Source organism: Xenopus tropicalis, chromosome 8 (genome assembly GCF_000004195.4).
Source record: "Xenopus tropicalis strain Nigerian chromosome 8, UCB_Xtro_10.0, whole genome shotgun sequence".
Lineage (NCBI taxonomy): Eukaryota > Metazoa > Chordata > Amphibia > Anura > Pipidae > Xenopus > Xenopus tropicalis.
The window spans coordinates 46455476-46475079 of record NC_030684.2 but is presented as its reverse complement, the minus strand read 5'-3'; the positions used below and the strand labels follow the sequence as shown (position 1 = coordinate 46475079).

The 19604-nt window shown below is 41.4% G+C and overlaps 1 protein-coding gene across 3 annotated transcripts in view; it reads right to left on the bottom strand.

The window, feature by feature from the left end:
• Positions 1-19604, bottom strand: part of mtmr8 (myotubularin related protein 8) — a 52301-nt gene that overhangs the window by 23349 nt on the left and 9348 nt on the right. Inside the window, exons 1-3 of one of the 3 annotated variants that reach the window (XM_012967633.3) lie at positions 4687-4786; positions 4260-4395; positions 283-405 (exon numbers count right to left, since the gene is read on the bottom strand). In XM_012967633.3, the coding sequence (XP_012823087.2) occupies positions 283-405; positions 4260-4283 (147 nt within the window). In that variant the 5' untranslated portion in view covers positions 4284-4395; positions 4687-4786. Of the gene's footprint in view, positions 1-282; positions 406-4259; positions 4551-4686; positions 4787-19604 lie in introns of those variants that run through there. The other 2 variants (XM_031890833.1, XM_004915755.4) reach the window with 2 other exon arrangements.

Genomic DNA, 19604 nt, shown 5'->3' with positions numbered 1-19604 from the left:
ATATTAAAAAGCTTTAAAAATGATTGAAAATCTTGCCACACAATCTCTACCCTGGTTATTAGGTATAGCAACCAGAAAATTTAAATATGAGTAGTGAGAAAGGCCAAATAGAAAGGTAAATATTAACAGATGACAAGTACTAAGTATGTCTTCCTACAGGATCCCTAAAATTCATTTCTCGGTCTCCCCCTGAAAGGAGGAAACAAAAAGATGGCAGAGACATGGTAGTGTTTAACATGCCCATTAACCTGGGCCAGGATAGCTGTATTAATTGACACATACCCATGTTTCCTTACGGGCTCCAACTCCAGACTCCACATAGATGAGGTGAGTTGCTGTTAAATACAAAGTCCCAACGGCAGGTCTCTTATTTGTGTAGCGATCAAATAACTTTACATTCTCCACCTGCAAAAGAATTTTTAAAACAAAATGCTATTCTGCGATGCTCATTCTTTACTACGTTACAATACATTTTATAGCGTGCATAACTGTGCATGAGAAATTATTGTGTTTACAGTATATTTCCCTTTGTGAAAAAGCAAACAAGAGCTGTGAGAAGTATGCACAGCAACACTTTCTCTGCAAAAGAGAGAAGGCTCAAACTAGTCATACATGGCAAGATCCACTCCTTTGGTGGGGTTATCAGAAAAGAGGATATTTGCCCAATTTGGCCATCCATATGGTGTGCCAAAGTGGGGCTGAGCTTATAGTTGGCCCAATGTAATTTTTAAATCTGACCAACAGATATGTCGCCACGAGTGGTCAGGTAAGGACTATGGTTTGGCCCATGAATGGTCTTCATAAGGTAACAACTACGGAGGGGCCAAGACAGCAGCCTTGCCTGGCAGGTTATAGTAACACTGTAGACTAAGTAGACTATAGTACTTTTTCTAAAGAAAGAAGCCGAAGCATACATGATAAATTGTTCAGCAAGTGAAATCTAGTTAGGGATCTGTACAAAGAGTAAATAGAATTTGCTCTACTTTCCCCAACTGGTCTCTTCAGTTGCAATATTCTGCATCAAGAGAGTTTCTAATTACAGCTTTCAGTTTATAAGTGCATATATCCTGCCTGAATCAATTAGAGCACACACCTATCTGTTTCACTCTAACTCAATCCTTTGCTTCCGTTTTCATTTGCATTGTTTCCCAAACTGGCAGTTTATGAGAACTATGCCCTCATAAAAAACTGCAAAGAAAGACTAAAGTGATAAAATGTATAGGGTTAGGTTTGGGCACAAAGCCAACATGTATAGAGATTTGTTTTTCGTGAGCTGGCTGCTGTGTTCAGACCTAACCTGAAACATTTGTATCATTTCACTTCTTCCTTTGCACACCTTATTTCCTGAAACAGTGTGGCAGATTTTCACATAAGCTGCAGACATTGTTTCAATAATGAAAACCAGCAGTGCAGAGAATCAACAGATACTGCTTTCAATAGCAACTACATTTACAAATAACTTTTAAAAAAAGAAAAACATTTAAAATGTGTCATTAATGTTATGTAGAGATTTGCTTAGTGTTATATGTGGTTTCATTAGACAAATTTTAGTTGTGATTACAACCCCTGTAAGAGACAGCTCAACTAAAATTAACTTAGCAAGACAGAGACACTTTATAACTGGTCTTGATTTGTTGTGACTTATTACCCGAGGGTTTATTGATGTTAAAAGATGTTTTTTAATCTTTCTATTAATCTCCTAGATGTCCGCTCAAACCAAGCCTAGAATAATAAAATACCAACTGCAAAATGTACAATACTATATCCACATCATAGAGACATAACGGTTTTTTTTTTCCCTTCAAATTATATTTCAGTATGGGGTAGACAAACTGCAACTTGTCATATTTTTATTTTTAAATGACATATTTTTTGGTTCCCCCTAAGTTTCAAGTTTATTGTCATATACAAATATCAATGAAGCATCATTACTGTAATGAAATTTTTTTGACCCGTGTTCCTCCCAACTTTACATAGACAAACAAAACAAAAAAAAATACAAATATTAAATATAATAAAAGTGTGCAATAAAGGTACAAGTATTTACAATAATAAAATGCAATGCAATATTTGAAATTGTGCAGTGAAGTTTTGGTCTGCAGCTTATGGGGATGGAATATAACCTATTATCTGCTTGGTGGGGCTAATAACCCTAGCAAGCAGAGAGCATTGTTTAAATTAAATGGATGACCTGAGGAGGACCTGTAAAATAAATAATACAAAAACAAGAAAAGCAATACAACTGAAGCCTTACAATGACCCCCAACAACTACACTGCAAACGAGGAAAGCTAATCATTTAAAAACCACAGAAAACAAAATGCAAAATCACACAGGTCTCCAGTCCCTAGGGCAGTGTGAAGCAGTGGGCACATTCTATGGCACTCTGGGTGTCATTTAGAAATGGAGCAAAGAAGTAATTTATATAGAATATATAGCTTCACTGCTGCCATGCAGCACTGAGGTCCTGAGTTTGATTCCTGTCAGGCCACTATCTGCAAGGAGTTTGCATGTTCTTCCCGTGTCTGCATGGGATTCCTCTGGTTAATCCAGTTTCCTCCTACACTCTAAAAACATGGGCAGATTCAGTGACCTGTGGTAAAATTGACCACAGTGTGTAAATGTGAAAGTATCTTTAAACTGTAAGCTCCACTGGCACAGAAACCAATGTGGAAACTATATAAAGTCTGTAAAGTGCCAAGGAAATGGGTCAGAACTATATAAGTACCAGGAAACGTACTTAATTTGAATGTGAGGAAGAGCTTGTAGTGAGAGTGCGGAGAGTCTTTTATCAAAAGTTTTGAGTTACTTCTGTAACAAGGGGCAACTTCTCTGCAAAAATGAACACAGTTGGTCCTATGCCAAACCCCAAGGTTTCTATAGTGAAGGTCTTAGTAAAAATAAATAAAAATAAACCCAAGCAATGAAGACACGCAGAGCTACTTAGTAGCAGTTACTTGTCACGGATACTAGAAGCCAGAAAATACCTTGCCATAGACCAGGGATCCCCAACCTTTCTTACTCGTGAGCCACAGTCAAATGTAAAAAGACTTGGAGAGCAACACAAGCATCATAAAAGTTCATGGAGGTGCCAAATAAGGGCTAAGATTGGCTATTAGGCAGCCTCTATGCACACTATCAGCTTACAGGGGCTTTATTTGGTAGTAAATCTTGTTTTTATTCAACCTAAACTTGCCCCCAAGTCAGGAATTCAAAAATAACTACCTGGTTTGGGAGCCACTGAGAGCAACATCCAAGGGGTTGGTGAGCAACATGTTGCTCACGAGCCACTGGTTGGGGATCACTGCCATAGACAATACTGAGAAGTTCCTCTGCGAAGGATGAAGACACTCGGAGCTACTAGTAGCAGCTACTTGTGGCTGCTAAAGAAGACAATGCTGATTATTTACTGATAATTGTCTCTACGTGTTTAAGCAGAGGCAATTTGCAGTATTGTCTATGGCAGGGTCTTTTCATGATTTTAGTAGCTGCGAAAATGATCAGCATTGTCTGTATTAACTACTAGCAGCTCTATGTGTCTTCACCCTTAGTGAGAACATGTCACAGACTCTAATGGTTGGATCTAGAACAATGAGGCTCTGCTTTCCCACCTTCTGGCAAATACTCCTTATCAGGCAAAATCAACATGTAATTCTTCCACTCCCACAATGCAAGTAAAATAAAACAATGTGGCAAGAAATCTTAATTGTCATATGTACACCCCAGCCACACTTATTTAATGAGAATAAGATTTAAAGGTGCAGTGACTGCTTTAAATTGTTTTCATAGAAAAGGTTCCCAGTGGATAGCACTATGTAGATACATGAATGGCACTTGAGCACTGTTTATCTCCCTGAGTATTTGGCATGGATTATTGTGTATCTGTGTGTACACAAGTGCCCGACTGCCCAATTCCAGCCTAAATCTCCACAGCAGCTCATGTATATATAAATTGTGGCAGTGCTTCTGAAGCAAACACACACTTGTTACCAGCACAACAGAACCCTGCATTACATGTGATTGCACGCAAAACCTTTCATGTGATGATTTGGTGTTACTGGCCCTTTAACCCAAGCTACACACTGTGCGTATGACGGACGTGTGGATTATTCCATTCCATGTATCAGAGGATGACAGCACTACATTAGCCAAACTACAACTCTGAAACTCTTCCACCTTCGATGGTACGGAAAGAGTGGAGAGTAGTAGCCTGACAATGTCCCGGTTATAATTGTATTAAATAAATACACGGCAACTCACCTTCGGAGTAGATATGTGTTCCATGACTACCTGCGCTCCTCACCACCTCCTTGTCAAGTTCCCCGCCCATCCTACTCTTGCGCTGCCCGCCATCTTCCTGTCGGCCCTTTCAGGTGTCATGTGATTAGACGCGTCACTGACAGAAGACAAAATTCGCGAGATTTTGATACAGCACCAATTCAAGAGAGGAACACCACTGGTACGATTTAGATGGTTATAAGGTCTGTACAGCCTGGCATAGCTACGCATACGTAATCCTGTCCAAATCGTACTTCTATATCTTTTATGCACGATAATGCCCTTTATAGCCACGCCTTCCCTTACGATAAGTTCCTCCCATAGCTGATTGGCACACCCCTCCATAAATTACCTCAAGTCAGTGCCGCCTATACCTATCCGATCACTCCTACGCGTCCCGCCTTCTTACCCTATCAGCCAATTAACAGCTCCCATGTGTGTGTGAGCGTGTCTGCATGGCTTTCCTCTTTCACTTCTGGCCAATCAGTGCCTTTGTGTACAGTCCTGTTGTCATGCGGGCAATTGTATAGCGTGTAAAGGAAGCCTGCAAGGCAAGGGGGTGTAGAAGGAGTTAGGCAAACTCTCAGTAGCCGTAATGGCATGATTAAAATGAATACTTTGTGTCATAAACAGTATGTGATGTTCTGTAAATATAAGAAAATAGGATTATGTATGTTTGTAGGAAAGCATATAATCTATTTTTTAAAGGACAAGAAAAGGTTAGTAGAGAGTTAATCTCAAGCTGCAGGAATACTTTCAGTTATATCAATAGTGCCCTTAAGTCTCCCCATATTTCGCCTGTTCAGATGATCAGAGGCCAAACAGGAAGAAAAAATGCTGAGCTGTGTAAAGAAGATTCCCATAATTCCATGCTCCTACAGCTAAACCAAGACCGCTTATCAGGAAGCACATTTTATATATTCTGTGAGCGCGTCTTACTAGCAAGCTCGTGCCTGTGTTTGCGCAGTGCACAGTAGGGTAGAGTAGGTCGCACTCACATCTAGGGGGAGGGAGAAGATTCGCACATGCGCATTTAGTTAGTGGACCTGTCACCCAGACATAAAAAGCTGTATAATAAAAGTCCTTTTCAAATTAAACAAGAAACCCAAAATCATTTTTATATTAGCACATCCAAACCCATTATAAAGGCATTTAAAAATCCCAGCTGTCAATCATATATTGCTTGCCCCGCCTCTATGCCTTAGGCAGACAGTCACTTTAGCTTTCCATTCAGCACTACCAAGATGTCACTGCACATCTCACTTTTCCCCTCCCTCCACCTCAACTGTGTAGCCAGTGCATGTGTATGGGCATCTGGTCCCCCATTCTGGCACATAAACTAGATTTTGGTATGATACAAAGCTTGCCTTCATAACTGTGTCCACAAAATGGTGCCAGCCTGCTTGCTTTGATTGAGTAATTCCAAGACAGAAGGAAACAAGCATTATATTATTTATATAGCGTAAGTAACGTTTATTTTGCTTAACTAACAATATAGAAAATAATTTGGAGTTGTGTCTTGGGGTGACAGGTCCCCTTTAAGCAGTGCCATGTTGGACTTATTTAAATATCCAACATGGCGGCCGCAATAGTTGATAAACAGCGCTTAGAACAATCGGCAAGTGCTCAGAAAATACTTGCTGGAAAGATAAAAAAAAATGTAGCGATCAGCTACAGGGACATGAGGCCTATGCATGTATGGGGTTGCATTTTTAACCCTTTCCTTCTCCTTTAATGTATTTTTATGGGATAGCAAATTTAATGACATTTATGTGAGAGTCTATTGTCTGCCTGCCTGTGGTTAAAAGGGAAGTAAATGGATTAATGTGCCCCCTCAGTGGCATAGCTAGTGATGCAAAAAGTGCACCTGCCCCCTACCCCTGCACATGTGTCTGCACCCTAGAGGGTGTCCATAAAAACGCACAAAGCCGAAGTCACCTTGGAAGGCTAATATTCTCACTATGGAGCCCAGTTATACTTTTTAGTAGTAGTGCTCAGGCTGTCCCTGTATCAGGCACATTTAGGCAAACTTTGGGTTGAGGATCCTTCCTACTACTCTGTCTGTCCCTATTTAAATGATTAAATGTCCCATGTTGCCCTGCTTGTCCTTGGTTCTTCTCAGCTCCCTGGTTCTTGAAAAAAAAGTCAAGATGTCAATGTGTTCCACTGTAACTCCACTTAGCGATCTTGCACATTTGCTGCCCCAATCAGTTTCTCTCTATAAATAATAGTTTTAATCACAATAACAGCATTAAGCTAGTTAAGTTTTAATAAATGAATGTTCTAAAAAATAATATTTATAAATCCAATTATTCATTCAGTTTTGCTTAGAGCGTAATATACAGAGAATAGATTTTACTGATACAATAGCTGAGATCAACAAAAACAGAACAGTGCAATCTGCCAATGATCATTAGATAGCATTTCTATTTGGGACTATAAAGGTTGTCTCAATAACGCCACTTAGGGCAGGGGTACATGGGGAGATCTCCCCGCAATGCCATCCCACCGGCTAGAATGTAAATTGCCGGTGGGATGGCATATGCATAGCAGTCACCCAAAGTTTCCTCTCAAGACAACTTCGGGCGACTGCGGGACATCGCAGCAACGCGAATGCCATCCCACCAGCGATTTACATTCTAGCCGGTGGGATGGCATTGCGGGGAGATTAGTTGCCCGTGACAACGGAGATTTGTCGCGGCGCAACAAATCTCCCGGTGTACCCCTGCCCTTACACGTAAGGAGATTAGTCGCCCCACAATTAATCTCCTCTAGCTTGGGGCAACTAATCTCCAAATGTTTTCCCACTGTCGATAATGTAAAGTGTCAGTTGGAAAACATATGTGTCACTTCAGCTTGGGAAATGACAATTGCTTGGAAGACTTCAGAGAGAGCAGAAGCAGGAGAGATTTCCACATAAGAAAATGAAAAGATTACATTCTGATTTCAGAAATTCAGACCCCTTGTCCTCAAAGGAGAAGAAAAGAACAGGAGAACATGACATAGATGAAGAGGAAAAGTTAAATAACAAGAGAATGCATTCTGATTTCAGAGATTCAGACCCCCAGGCCTCAAATAGAGAACAAAGGAAGAGAACATAAAGAAGTCGGAGAATACTAGATACCAGAAGTTTTCCACAATGGGGCATTGCCACCATGCATGTAAGTAAGTTCCTATATTTCCACATCCTCTGAAGGAGAAGCATAAAGGAGAAGCAGTTGGGATGATAGCATTTTTACACTGTGGCGTAATATACCATCTGCTTATTACTTTGTAAGTTGCCTCTTTGATGCTAACATTAGAAGACTCAAGTATTTCAATTAACCACAAAGATCTTTAACGTTAACGTGGAACCTAATCTGGAATCAGCTCTCTTTTGCCTTCCACATAAGAGGATACCACAAGATTGTAAATCCCTACTATTACAGATCTTAGCAGCTGCTAGATGGGTGACTGCTCTTAATTGGCTGTCCCCCACTCTATCACTGTTGCAACTGCACCAAAGATTTAACTATATACAAAACATTTCTTATCTATCAGCTTGGTTGGACGACAAACTAGATGCCCATAATGATATTTGGATAAATTAAATAAGTACAAAAAGGACAATGTTATACCTACAGACTGAATCAAAATACAAATAAGAAAGCGCCCTTATATATATCATTCACATACTTCTACACATACCAAAATACCATCTATAACAGAAGTCATTCTTAGCAACTAAGAACTATTGATGCTATCCAAATAACTCCACTCAAACCATATAACATTGCTTATGATATCACTACCAATTATATTCTCCTTTTTTTTATATTATTATAGGGGTTTTTTTTGTGTGTTCATTTTCCTTTGTTGTCATTTCTTATAAGCATATAAGCCGCCATGTTACCTTTATTTCCCAAGGCTCCCTTGTGTCTGTTTTGGACTCCTAGGGGCACATTTACTAATCCACGTCTGAATGAGTTTTTCTCATAATTATCAGTATTTTGCGATTTTTTCGTAAATTGTCGTGACTTTTTCATAGCCGTTACGACTTTTTCGCAAATTGTCGCAACTTTTTCATAGCGTTACGACTTGCGCAAATTGTCGCAACTTTTTTGTGGCCATCGCGCCGAGTACGAAAGTTTCGGATTCATTCAAGCTTCAGTATTGTGACTTTCCTTGGGCCAGGTTGGAGCTGCAGAGTGCCATTGAGCCCTATGGGAGGCTTTCCTTGGGCCAGGTTGGAGCTGCAGAGTGCCATTGAGTCCTATGGGAGGCTTCCAAAATCATGCAAAGCCTGAAAGGTTTGCCCGCCGTTTATGAGCGCTCAATACGAAAAAGTTGCGACAATATACGAGCAAATCGTAACGGCTACGAAAAAGTTGCGACAATTCGCGCAAGTCGTAACGGCTACAAAAAAGTTGCGACAATTTACAAAAAAGTCGTAACGGCAACGAAAAAATACGAAAAAGTCGCAAAATGTTCGTTTCCAATCCGAATTTTTCCCATTCGGATTCGGATCCATGGATTAGTAAATGTGCCCCCTAGACTTGTGCATGCATACAATAGTTACATTTTCTGATTTTACCAAACAGTGCATGCGCAAAGGAGGCTCAGAAAGTTCTAAGAAGTTGATGGTGGGATATTTAGTAGGAAAGATCCACAGAATTAATTTTTTAAATTACATCCTTATAAACAGAGCTTAGTGGTGTCATCAATTATAATCAGTGCTTAGTGATGTAATTTCAAATGACTCACTGAAACTTGTGTATAATAATAAATAATGTACCCCCTGTTGTAAAATATAAGGATAGTAGAAGTCACCTTGGAGTTTCAGGACCTGTATAAAAACACTTGGTCATGAAAATCCTCAGTGACTTATAATTTCCCCCTTTATTTTACAACAGGTGTACATTATCACTATATAAAATAGCCATGCTAAACTACATCAATATTGGTATTACAGTACACTGTAGGTACTGGTACATAATAGGCCAGTGGATGTAGCTTCTTTTGCCTGTGGCTGAGTTATGCCCATACATCCTATTGGGATCTGGAAAATGTGACTGTTCTCATCCTAGCAATGGAAACCAACTGGTCACATACATTATTCACTGCATGCCATAAACTCTGAATCCACTGAACACTGTTGCCAATATTATCCTAGTAGCCATACTTAATAGGTGCCATTTTGCAATTTGGTAAGTGAGTTTTTTTGACATGAAAAAACTACTTTTTAAAATATGAATCTACATAAAAAGTTACCTATTGGCCATGTTGATCATTTTTCACTGATAGGGCTGCTTTTGTGAGTAATTGTTACTTTAAGTTCCAAAACCCCTTTATTTTACAACAGGTGTACATTATCACTATATAAAATAGCCATGCTAAACTACATCAATATTGGTATTACAGTACACTGTAGGTACTGGTACATAATAGGCCAGTGGATGTAGCTTCTTTTGCCTGTGGCTGAGTTATGCCCATACATCCTATTGGGATCTGGAAAATGTGACTGTTCTCATCCTAGCAATGGAAACCAACTGGTCACATACATTATTCACTGCATGCCATAAACTCTGAATCCACTGAACACTGTTGCCAATATTATCCTAGTAGCCATACTTAATAGGTGCCATTTTGCAATTTGGTAAGTGAGTTTTTTTGACATGAAAAAACTACTTTTTAAAATATGAATCTACATAAAAAGTTACCTATTGGCCATGTTGATCATTTTTCACTGATAGGGCTGCTTTTGTGAGTAATTGTTACTTTAAGTTCCAAAACCCAAATGTTTTGCCAACCTGACTGTCCCTTCTCAGCCTGTCAGTTATAGCTTCTAATGCTAACGGACTACTGCTGCACAAATAAGGCAGCCCCCTCATAGAGAAACATGGGGGATCAGATAGGAAATGTAAAAGCCTCAGGAAATACGTACATGGCAAAATTATAAAGCTCATGCAAAGACAATGTTATGAAAGATGTTAAAAAGGTTTATTTTCTGGTGTCAGTATCACTTTAAGATTCTACACGATAAAGCATATAGTGCAACAGTAGACTGGTGGCCTTTTGGCATCACAATCTGAAAAATGGCCACTGGCCAATCACTGTTTAACGACAGTGACAACAAGCAGCTAATTGATGCCATCAAATTCCATGAACTTGACATACCTGACTGGCTGGATGAAGATCTAACACATCATCTCGACAAGGTGGGTAGCAACAGTGGGGTAGAAATATTGCCACATTCACAAATGTATTTATTGTTCATTTCTGCTCAATTTGCTGGGATTTAAATAATTTTCCATTGATCATTTAGCTACTAAAAAGGATCAGAAGCAATATCTTGGTGTTCAAGAAGACATCAGGAGCCACCCATTCTAGAATTGATTTATGTAGTGTTGGAAGAGGAAGGATTACACCCTTTCCAGCTGAGAACAATAAGTAAATGGTTTGGGAATACAAATCCTAAATTATTATAGCCCTGGATGAATAGAACTGGCTAGTGGAATAGGTGAATCAGAAAGCAGAGTTTGGCTTCAGGAACTTATATTCAAGCATTAAAATCTCAAGACCCCATACTTACACAACCATGAAAGACCATGGAAAAACCTAAACACATAAGGCAGAAAGGATGTTCTATGGGCAATAAAATAATTAAAATCTCTGAACCTTCTGGATTCCTCAGTTTTATCTGTAATAAATCAGCCTCACAATGTCACAAAATAAGAATTTAAGCTTTGAATATTTATGACCATTAGGGGTGTTGTAGCATTGGTATGTATGGAAGATGTCTCTGGAATGTATTTATGTATAACTTTATTTATAAAGCGCTACAAGAATGCATAGTGCTGTACAATTTACAACAGTACATACAGCGACTACACATACTATAATACATACAATCAATAAGTATAAATACACAGATTAAATGTCATGTGGTAAGAGAAACAGTTGGAAGGAGGTACCTGCCCCATAGAGCTTACAATCTAAGTAATCTTACATGTATGGTGATGTGAAATACATAGCAAACGGAAACACAAACTGCTATTTTTCACACAATCAAACCCCTACAAATGGACAAATACAATGACCCATTTTTTTTACTTTTTATTATTCAGCTATTGTTTTTAAAGGTGAGCTTAGGGGCTCTAATGCTTATCTAGAACAACTTAAGTTGCAATGCTCTGATAAAGTTTCATGCCAGCCTCTAATCATAAAATTGTGGGCAGTGCCATGAGAAGCATTTGTAGATTAGAAAGTTGGGTATAGTCAGTATAGCAGTTTATGATGGAGATGCAGTTACCAACAACAATAGACAGAGTCCCTTCATGTTCACCAGTATAGTTTCTCCTGCAGTAATGATTTTACAAGACCCAGTTATCATCCAAACAGAATTGGCTTTCCAGTTTTTTTTTACTATACAGGTATACTATTCCAGGGTAAAATGTAGCAATTTTATTTACTTGGGGTGTATGACAAGATGATTTGTACTATCTTTGTCATTTAAATCAAGTAAGATATGTTTTAATAAATAAGCCCAAGTTCCTTTACTTCTTGGGGCTCTGAATATTGTGAAAAACCTTACTGGGCAATGAAAAGACTGGGCTGTTTACCACAGAAAAGAATTCAGCTAATGAGATGTGCACACTTGAGTGAATTGTTTTCCTGTTAAAGTTTCAGTAAAAGTGTGAAATTCATGTGGACGCAGTAATTAAAGTTCTATTTCTGTGTATAGGATGCAGATTGGTCTCATGTAGAACAATATTCTGCTAATTAATTTTGCCTTGCTGACCCCTGTGAGCCAGTCAGATGTAATTAAGCAGAGTGGACTTAGGACACACAGAGGAAGTTTACCAAAGTGTCACTAACTAGATCATTTTCCTACTCAGAAGCAGCACCTGCCATTGTCAATCTTTTTAATTAAAACTGATGGATTATTTTTGTATTTAAAATTTAATATATTAAATTCTGTCTCACTTCTAATTATGTAGAACTATGCACTGTGTGGTGTACACACAAAACCTGCCTCCATGGAAATAACTTCACGTCCCCCTCAAAACTCCTGTAAGAGGCAGTCCATATAATGTGATCACATCATGGGGGTTTCAAGTAAAACTGGAGAAAAAAATATTAATGGTGTAAAGTGAGCCTAAAAAACACATTAAATTCACACAATTGATAAGGGTTTTGCACACTTTGGTGCATGTCCAATGATGTCCAGTCTAGTGTTGCTACCAGTGGAAGCAGCTTCAGTGATCGGGGGAAAGGGTGGCCCAGATGGCAGGGTCAGCTTACTCTATAGCCACTTTACCCCATGGAGAACTTGCTCACCCACTGCCTGCGTAGGCAGAAGAGTAAGCGGGGGGGGGGGGGGAGTAGCATGTAGTGCATGCAGGCCCCTCCAAAAAATTTTTCAGGGGGGCCCAGTGCTGCGCCATTATGCCGCTAGTTGCCACCTGGCTGGTATTTTACTCACATGGCCAGTAAAACTAATGCTTGATGCCAAAGTTAGGAATAGGAAAATACTACATAAAACAATAGGGAGCCTTGTATTTTTTTTTAGAAAATGTGAAAATCCTAACCCAGTCACATCTTGATCTGCTGAAAATTCAAATTCCACCCACTTTCTGGTTAACAAGCCAGCAATTGTGGACTGTTAGGACTTAGGGCAGTGATCCCCAACCAGTGGCTCGTGAGCAACATGTTGCTCCCCAACCCCTTGGATGTTGCTCCCAGTGGCCTCAAAGCAGATGCTCATTCTTGAATTTCTGGTAAGAAGGCAAGTTATGGTTGCATAAAAGCCAAGTGTAATGCCAAACAGAGCCTTCTGTAGGCTGCCAGTCAACATAGGGGCTATTAAGTAGCCAATCATAACTCTTATTGGCACCCCCAGGAACCTTTCTTATGCTTGTGTTGCTCCCCAACACTTTTTCAATTTGAATGTGGCTCACGGGTATAAAAGGTTGGGGATCCCTGACTTAGGGTTTAGGCAACAGTGTTTTAGATGCTGATCATTTACTGATAATTGTCTCTACGTGTGTTTTAGCAGAGGCAATTTTCAGTATTGTCTATGGCAGGGTATTTTCTGGTGTTTAGTAGCTGTAAGGGCTCTGGCACATGGGGAGATTAGTCGCCCGCGACAAATCTCCCTGTTCGCGGGTAACTAATCTCCCCGTGTTGCCATCAGTTGCCATCCTACCGGCGACAATGTAAGTCGCCGGTGGGATGGCACATGCAGCGGCGAAATGCCTCGCGAGGCAACTTCGGCGATTTGCCGAAATCGCCTGCGCAGCGTGTGCCATGCCACCGGCGACTTACATTGTCGCCAGTGGGATGGCAATTCGGGGAGATTAGTCGCCCGCGAACAGGGAGTTTTGTCGCGGGCGACTAATCTCCCCGTGTGCCAAGAACCTAAGAAAGTAGCTGCTATTAGTTGCTCAGTGTGTTTTCACCCAAAGAGTATGTATGTGACTAGATGTCACATAATTAAATATATTAATAATTTTGTTTGTTCTCCTCTTCATATCTTCCAACTTTCTGCTTAATAGTAGGCTCAATTGCTTCTCAGCAGTGTGTGAAGGCCAAGAAAAGATACCTAAAATGTAGTGACTTCCCCCCACACACTCTCTCATACATGTCTCTATGTGATAGCCACAACTACAATTAGCTCATGTTTTCTTTATATTGCATTGTGTAATAAAAAAAAAAAGGAATCTGAATTTCAAATCAAGGGTGGGCCAAGCGGACCAGCACCAGGGGCATTTTTGGCCCTGGGCTGCCCAAGGTGGCTACTCCGATGCCGCCCCCCACACTTACCTTTACAGCGCCGGAGAGGGTCCGGGGGGTGCTGGATCGCTAGTGTAGCAGAGTCGAATTTCCGTTCTAAAAACTGCAGCTTTTTGCCACCCCTGGTAACTTTGGGGGCACTGCCACCTGAGGTGAGTTTCTCAAATCGCCTCATGGTAGCAGCACCCCTGACCAGCACCCTATGCTACCTCAACCCTGCACCCTCCCCCAAATGCACAATGCCATGGTGAGGAAGCGGTAGCCGCGCAATGACAAGTGAAGGGGGCAATGGCAATAACAAGAGAGCATGGAATAAGAGTAGACAAGAGAGGTGCCTGCCCAGCGCCCCCATCAGTGCACCCCAGGCAAATGTATCTTCTACCTACCCCTAGTTCCAGCCCCTTTTCAGATAAAGGATCACTGCTAGTTGTTATGGCAGTTACACAACTTATGGGAAATACTTTCCTTCATGCAAGTGTAACCCTATTTTGGCTACGGTTGTACTTTTAACACGCAATCACCTGCGTGTGGCGCTACAGGAGCCCTGAGCCCCCGCTTATTATGGGGGACAGGTGTAATATAAATAAATGGCGTGCCTCCACCCAGGGTAGGTATAGGTAGAACTATATGTCTCCTCCCTGGGAAAACTCTATGAGGTCCTCCTTGGACCCAGACTCCCAGCAACTCCCGGTACCTTGCCCCTCCCTTGGGGTAGCTGCTTACCAGGCAGTTGAGGATCCTCAGTATATGAACCACCAAGACACTGGTTAAAATGGTGAACCAGATGAACTTGTTTATTGATGCAGGCAGAACACTTCAGAGGATGTCACACAGACGGCTCAAGTCACACACTCTCTCTTTGGGCTACCCCCGGTACTCCCGCCGGATGCTTCCACCTAGGAACTCACCCCGGTCCACGCGTAGGGCCCCTTCACTGGGAACACTCCCAGGTGCTGACTTGGCTCCTCTTATAACACACTACAGGCCCTTAACTCCAGCCATGAGGCCACCCTCATGGTGCCTGTCTAAAGGGGAACTAATCCTGGAGGGGCCCAATTCTTTGGGGTCCCTACATTCTCCCCCGCTGAAACTCTGTCACCTCCTGGCTGACATCTCATACACACTCAAATACTTTACACAGTACTTTTACATCACGCTTCAACAGCCTCTCCTGAGGTCTGTCAAGGATGGGTCAATGGGTTACCTGGAAAAAATGTTAAACACAATAAACATTTCCCTTCAACCCCTTCAATCTTTGTGTAAGTCCCACACAAGAAAAATTTGAAAGGACACTTGTTGCCCTTAACCAAATTTAAAACTTATTGAACTGGAAAATCAAAGTCTCCACCTCTCCTTAAGGGAGTCCATGTCCCAAGGAAATCGGTACCCTGGGATACCTCCAACCAACGGGTTGGGCACTCTGGTCAGTCCACACTCCGACTGACGAACCCTCCTGGGTCTCCTTGCGGCCGGGCATCCTCCTCTGGCCAACACAGGATCTCCCTGCTCTCTGATGCAGCCGTCATCTTTGCTGGCAAAAGCTACCAGTAACTGTGCACACGCTTTCTCTCGCACTGACTCACTCTGTTCCAAAATGGCCACTGCGACGTCACTCCTTAAGTCACGCCCAGGCCTCTTGGCGCACTTTCTCGCTGATCCAGTCGGTCGCCCCACGCAATTGGGCGGCACCGATACAAACACTGGTTACACCCCTCTCTCTCACGCTTCCTCGCGTGTGCCTTCTCGGTCCCTTTGGCGCCAACAGCCCTGCAACCCGATTGGCTAGGAGCCTTTCCTCACTCCTCTCGCGCCAAAATCCCTCTTGGATGTGGATCAGGGTGGCCCAAACTTTAACACGGATGGAAGGAAGGGTGTAGCACTCACACAAGGCCTCAGTTCCCTTAGGGCCCTTTCTGCTTAATGATTCCTGCTCTCATCTCAGCAGTGCCTCCAAATGTAACCCTATTTTGGCTACGGTTGTACTTTTAACACGCAATCACCTGCGTGTGGCGCTACAGGAGCCCTGAGCCCCCGCTTATTATGGGGACAGGTGTAATATAAATGAATGGCGTGCCTCCACCCAGGGTAGGTATAGGTAGAACTATATGTCTCCTCCCTGGGAAAACTCTATGAGGTCCTCCTTGGACCCGGACTCCCAGCAACTCCCGGTACCTTGCCCCTCCCTTGGGGTAGCTGCTTACCAGGCAGTTGAGGATCCTCAGTATATGAACCACCAAGACACTGGTTAAAATGGTGAACCAGATGAACTTGTTTATTGATGCAGGCAGAACACTTCAGAGGATGTCACACAGACAGCTCAAGTCACACACTCTCTCTTTGGGCTACCCCCAGTACTCCCGCCGGATGCTTCCACCTAGGAACTCACCCCGGTCCACGCGTAGGGCCCCTTCACTGGGAACACTCCCAGGTGCTGACTTGGCTCCTCTTATAACACACTACAGGCCCTTAACTCCAGCCATGAGTGCTGGGGGGTCTTAACCCCTCTCTCTCCTGTTGGGGCTATCACTGCCCGTTCTCTCTAGCCTGCCTGTCACTCCTAGAGTGACCTGTTACAGTACCTCCTGTACTAGAACACAAGCCTTTTATACGCTTCTTTACAAGAAGCAGTCCCAGGACGAAGACCTGCTGAAACTGGGAGTCATTCCCTTTTATACTTTTAGCACAGCGACATCTAGTGGTGGCTGTTAACTTGCAGGGAAACTCCCTTTTCACACATAAACACCCAGGACCACCTTTAGGTGTCCAAATCTCATAAGGCCACCCTCATGGTGCCTGTCTAAAGGGGAACTAATCCTGGAGGGGCCCAATTCTTTGGGGTCCCTACACAAGCAAAAAACAAAAATAACAAAACTGAAGCAAAACCACTTTCCCCATACTACAGAGAAATGCACATTGCTTTCAGGCATACCAACAACCTACAACACTTGAGAAATTACATAATTGTATTATCAAGAGATTTACTTTTCTATTTGTGCAATATAGTTGTTTCTTTTACTTTATTTAAGTAAAGAATAAGCTTGGTCTTTCTGGATAAAACTGTATCCTTCAATGTCGTTTTATTGTAATTGATATCTATTTTTATTGTTGTCATTAGGTGGAAAAGCGCCATCTTGTGGTTTCTTTTATTTTCATTTGCCTTTCATTGTACCTGTGTTGTATTCCTTTCAGGATAAGAAGAGAATGCGGTCAGAATGAGATTATTACATAAACTTTGTTTCATACAGAGATATTTCCCTGTAGGTATCACTTGTCCCAACAGTTTCACATGCCCCAATGTGATATTAAATTCTAAAACACCACAGACATATTACTTAAAATAGCAGAGCAATTTTGATCTGCTGATTCCCCCTATAGCTTTCTACGCTTTAAAAATGTGAGATTGTAGCTCACCACAAAAAAAGTCACCATAAGCATATAACAATTTTGAAGAATTAAATTTGGAATAAATGTACTAATAAAGAGGAGTCCTTTTTAAATGTGATTGCAATGTGCATAGTGAAGTTTTGGCCCACTGTGTTTTTTACCCACAATGCAGTGTTCACCCCCCCCCCCCCCCAGAATGTCAGTGTAATTGCAGCTGTGCAAAGATCTCTGGCCATAGCAGTTGTGTCTGATGTGCATTAAAACAAACACAATTGTGTATTTGACAAACTGAAGTTGTGGTCAGAAATGTGTCATTTTTTTGCACTCCCCTGCATCGATAGGCACGCTAGCCTGTGTTTCATCACAGCAGAGTAGGAAGTACACAGATTTGCAAAGAGTATGCTAGGATGCAAGTACCTTTAATGAATAGTATCAATATCAATAGCTTCTAATATCCTCATATTTTACATCAGTTTTCATTTGTTAAAATACAAATGCTTTAGTGAGTCATACAACACAAATTACATCACTCAGAACTGATGAAAACTAATGACATCAATAAGCCAGCGTCAGATTGGGGTGTCTGGGGACAACCAGGGCAGCCACCTCAGGGGCCTCCACACCCCCTCAGGGGCCTTATTGCCCCAGTCATGAACTCCTCCACAACATGCCTGATGCCGTAAACCCCCTCTGCATACCTTTAACTTCTCCCTTGCAGCCACAACTGGGGTAGGTAAAAGGGGAGCACCCATCGTTTCCGGGTCTGGTTTGGCAGAGCTTACTGGGTTTTTTCCCAGTGTCCACTGGCTCAGTCCAACCCTGCACTAAGCTCTGTTTATAAGGATATTTAGACATGATATTAATACATATATATATATACAGTATATATATATATTGCTTGTAGACAGGCACTCACATATCAGTAGGTCCAGAGAAGCCTGGGTGCAGTCCCAAGGTCTTACTTAACCTTGTTCACGGGGCCCTGTCCCCGACTTCTCCAGAGTGGATGGTGACATTCTGGGACAAATGGCTTGACTGGGGCCTAGTTCTGCTCCCAGGCTCAATGGACCTTTGCACTGAGAGACAGAGGCAGCCAAAGAGGAAGCCACACCTCCTTGCTAGACACTATATGAGGCTGCAAGGGGTGTGCACAACCACATAAACCAATAAGGTATAGTGACATAACTGTATACTAGATACATGGGACCTTGCCCAGTAACAGTAAAATCAGGAAGTGGTAGGGTTCAAAGCCATAGGGGAGCTTAACCCTATGGGTCCCTATATATATATATATATATAGAGAGAGAGAGAGAGAGAGAGACTCCCTACATTGAACTGTTAAGATTATTATTTGGCTTGTATATCTTTTTTTATATCTGTTTTACTTTTCTATTTGTTCACTTTTGTTGTGTAATATTGTTGGTGGGAGATGTCGTTATATGGGGACATAAGATGACGTCACCCTCACTCCTTTCCCGCCACAGAATATTTGGAAAAGGCTAGTGTATTAGGCAAAACGTTAGTCTTCTCGCAATAAATACAGTTTCTTCTTTATAAGTCTTGCGAGTGCAGATCCTCTTATTGTTATATATATATATATATTTATATAACTGTTAGATATCTTTGGAGTGCCAAGGGCAGTTAATAGGATAATCACTAGAGGAGAGTGCTAAGCTAATGCTTGAAGAGAAGCACGGTTTTCTGATTAATTTCCCACAAAGAACATATAAAGAAAACCCACATCGCTCTCTCCCTGTGCTGGATCTGAAATCTTTAAAATTGAATTATAGATGAGTACTGTCTGCTCCCAGGGACTGCGGTGCTTTAGCTTTGCCAGAGGTTTTAGAAACCCATATTGCTTTGAAAATAGAAATATGCCTTTTTTTTCTTACTTTGTCCATTACATAAGAGAAGTGAATCATTCTTTTGCTTCATTCTTTTCCAAACCATTACAAAATATTGTTAGCAAAAAACAACCCCAACAAAATAAAAAAACTTTTATTACTTGTGTCTTAGAACACTTTGCAGCAGGAAGATAAACTCCTTTAGATTAAAAATAAAAGTCAGACGAGGACAGCTCTATTAAAGGAAGTGTTTGGAAATTTCCACCTTAAAAATGTTTGAATGATAACCTTATAATATATTTGAGATGGTGGGCTATGTTGAAGT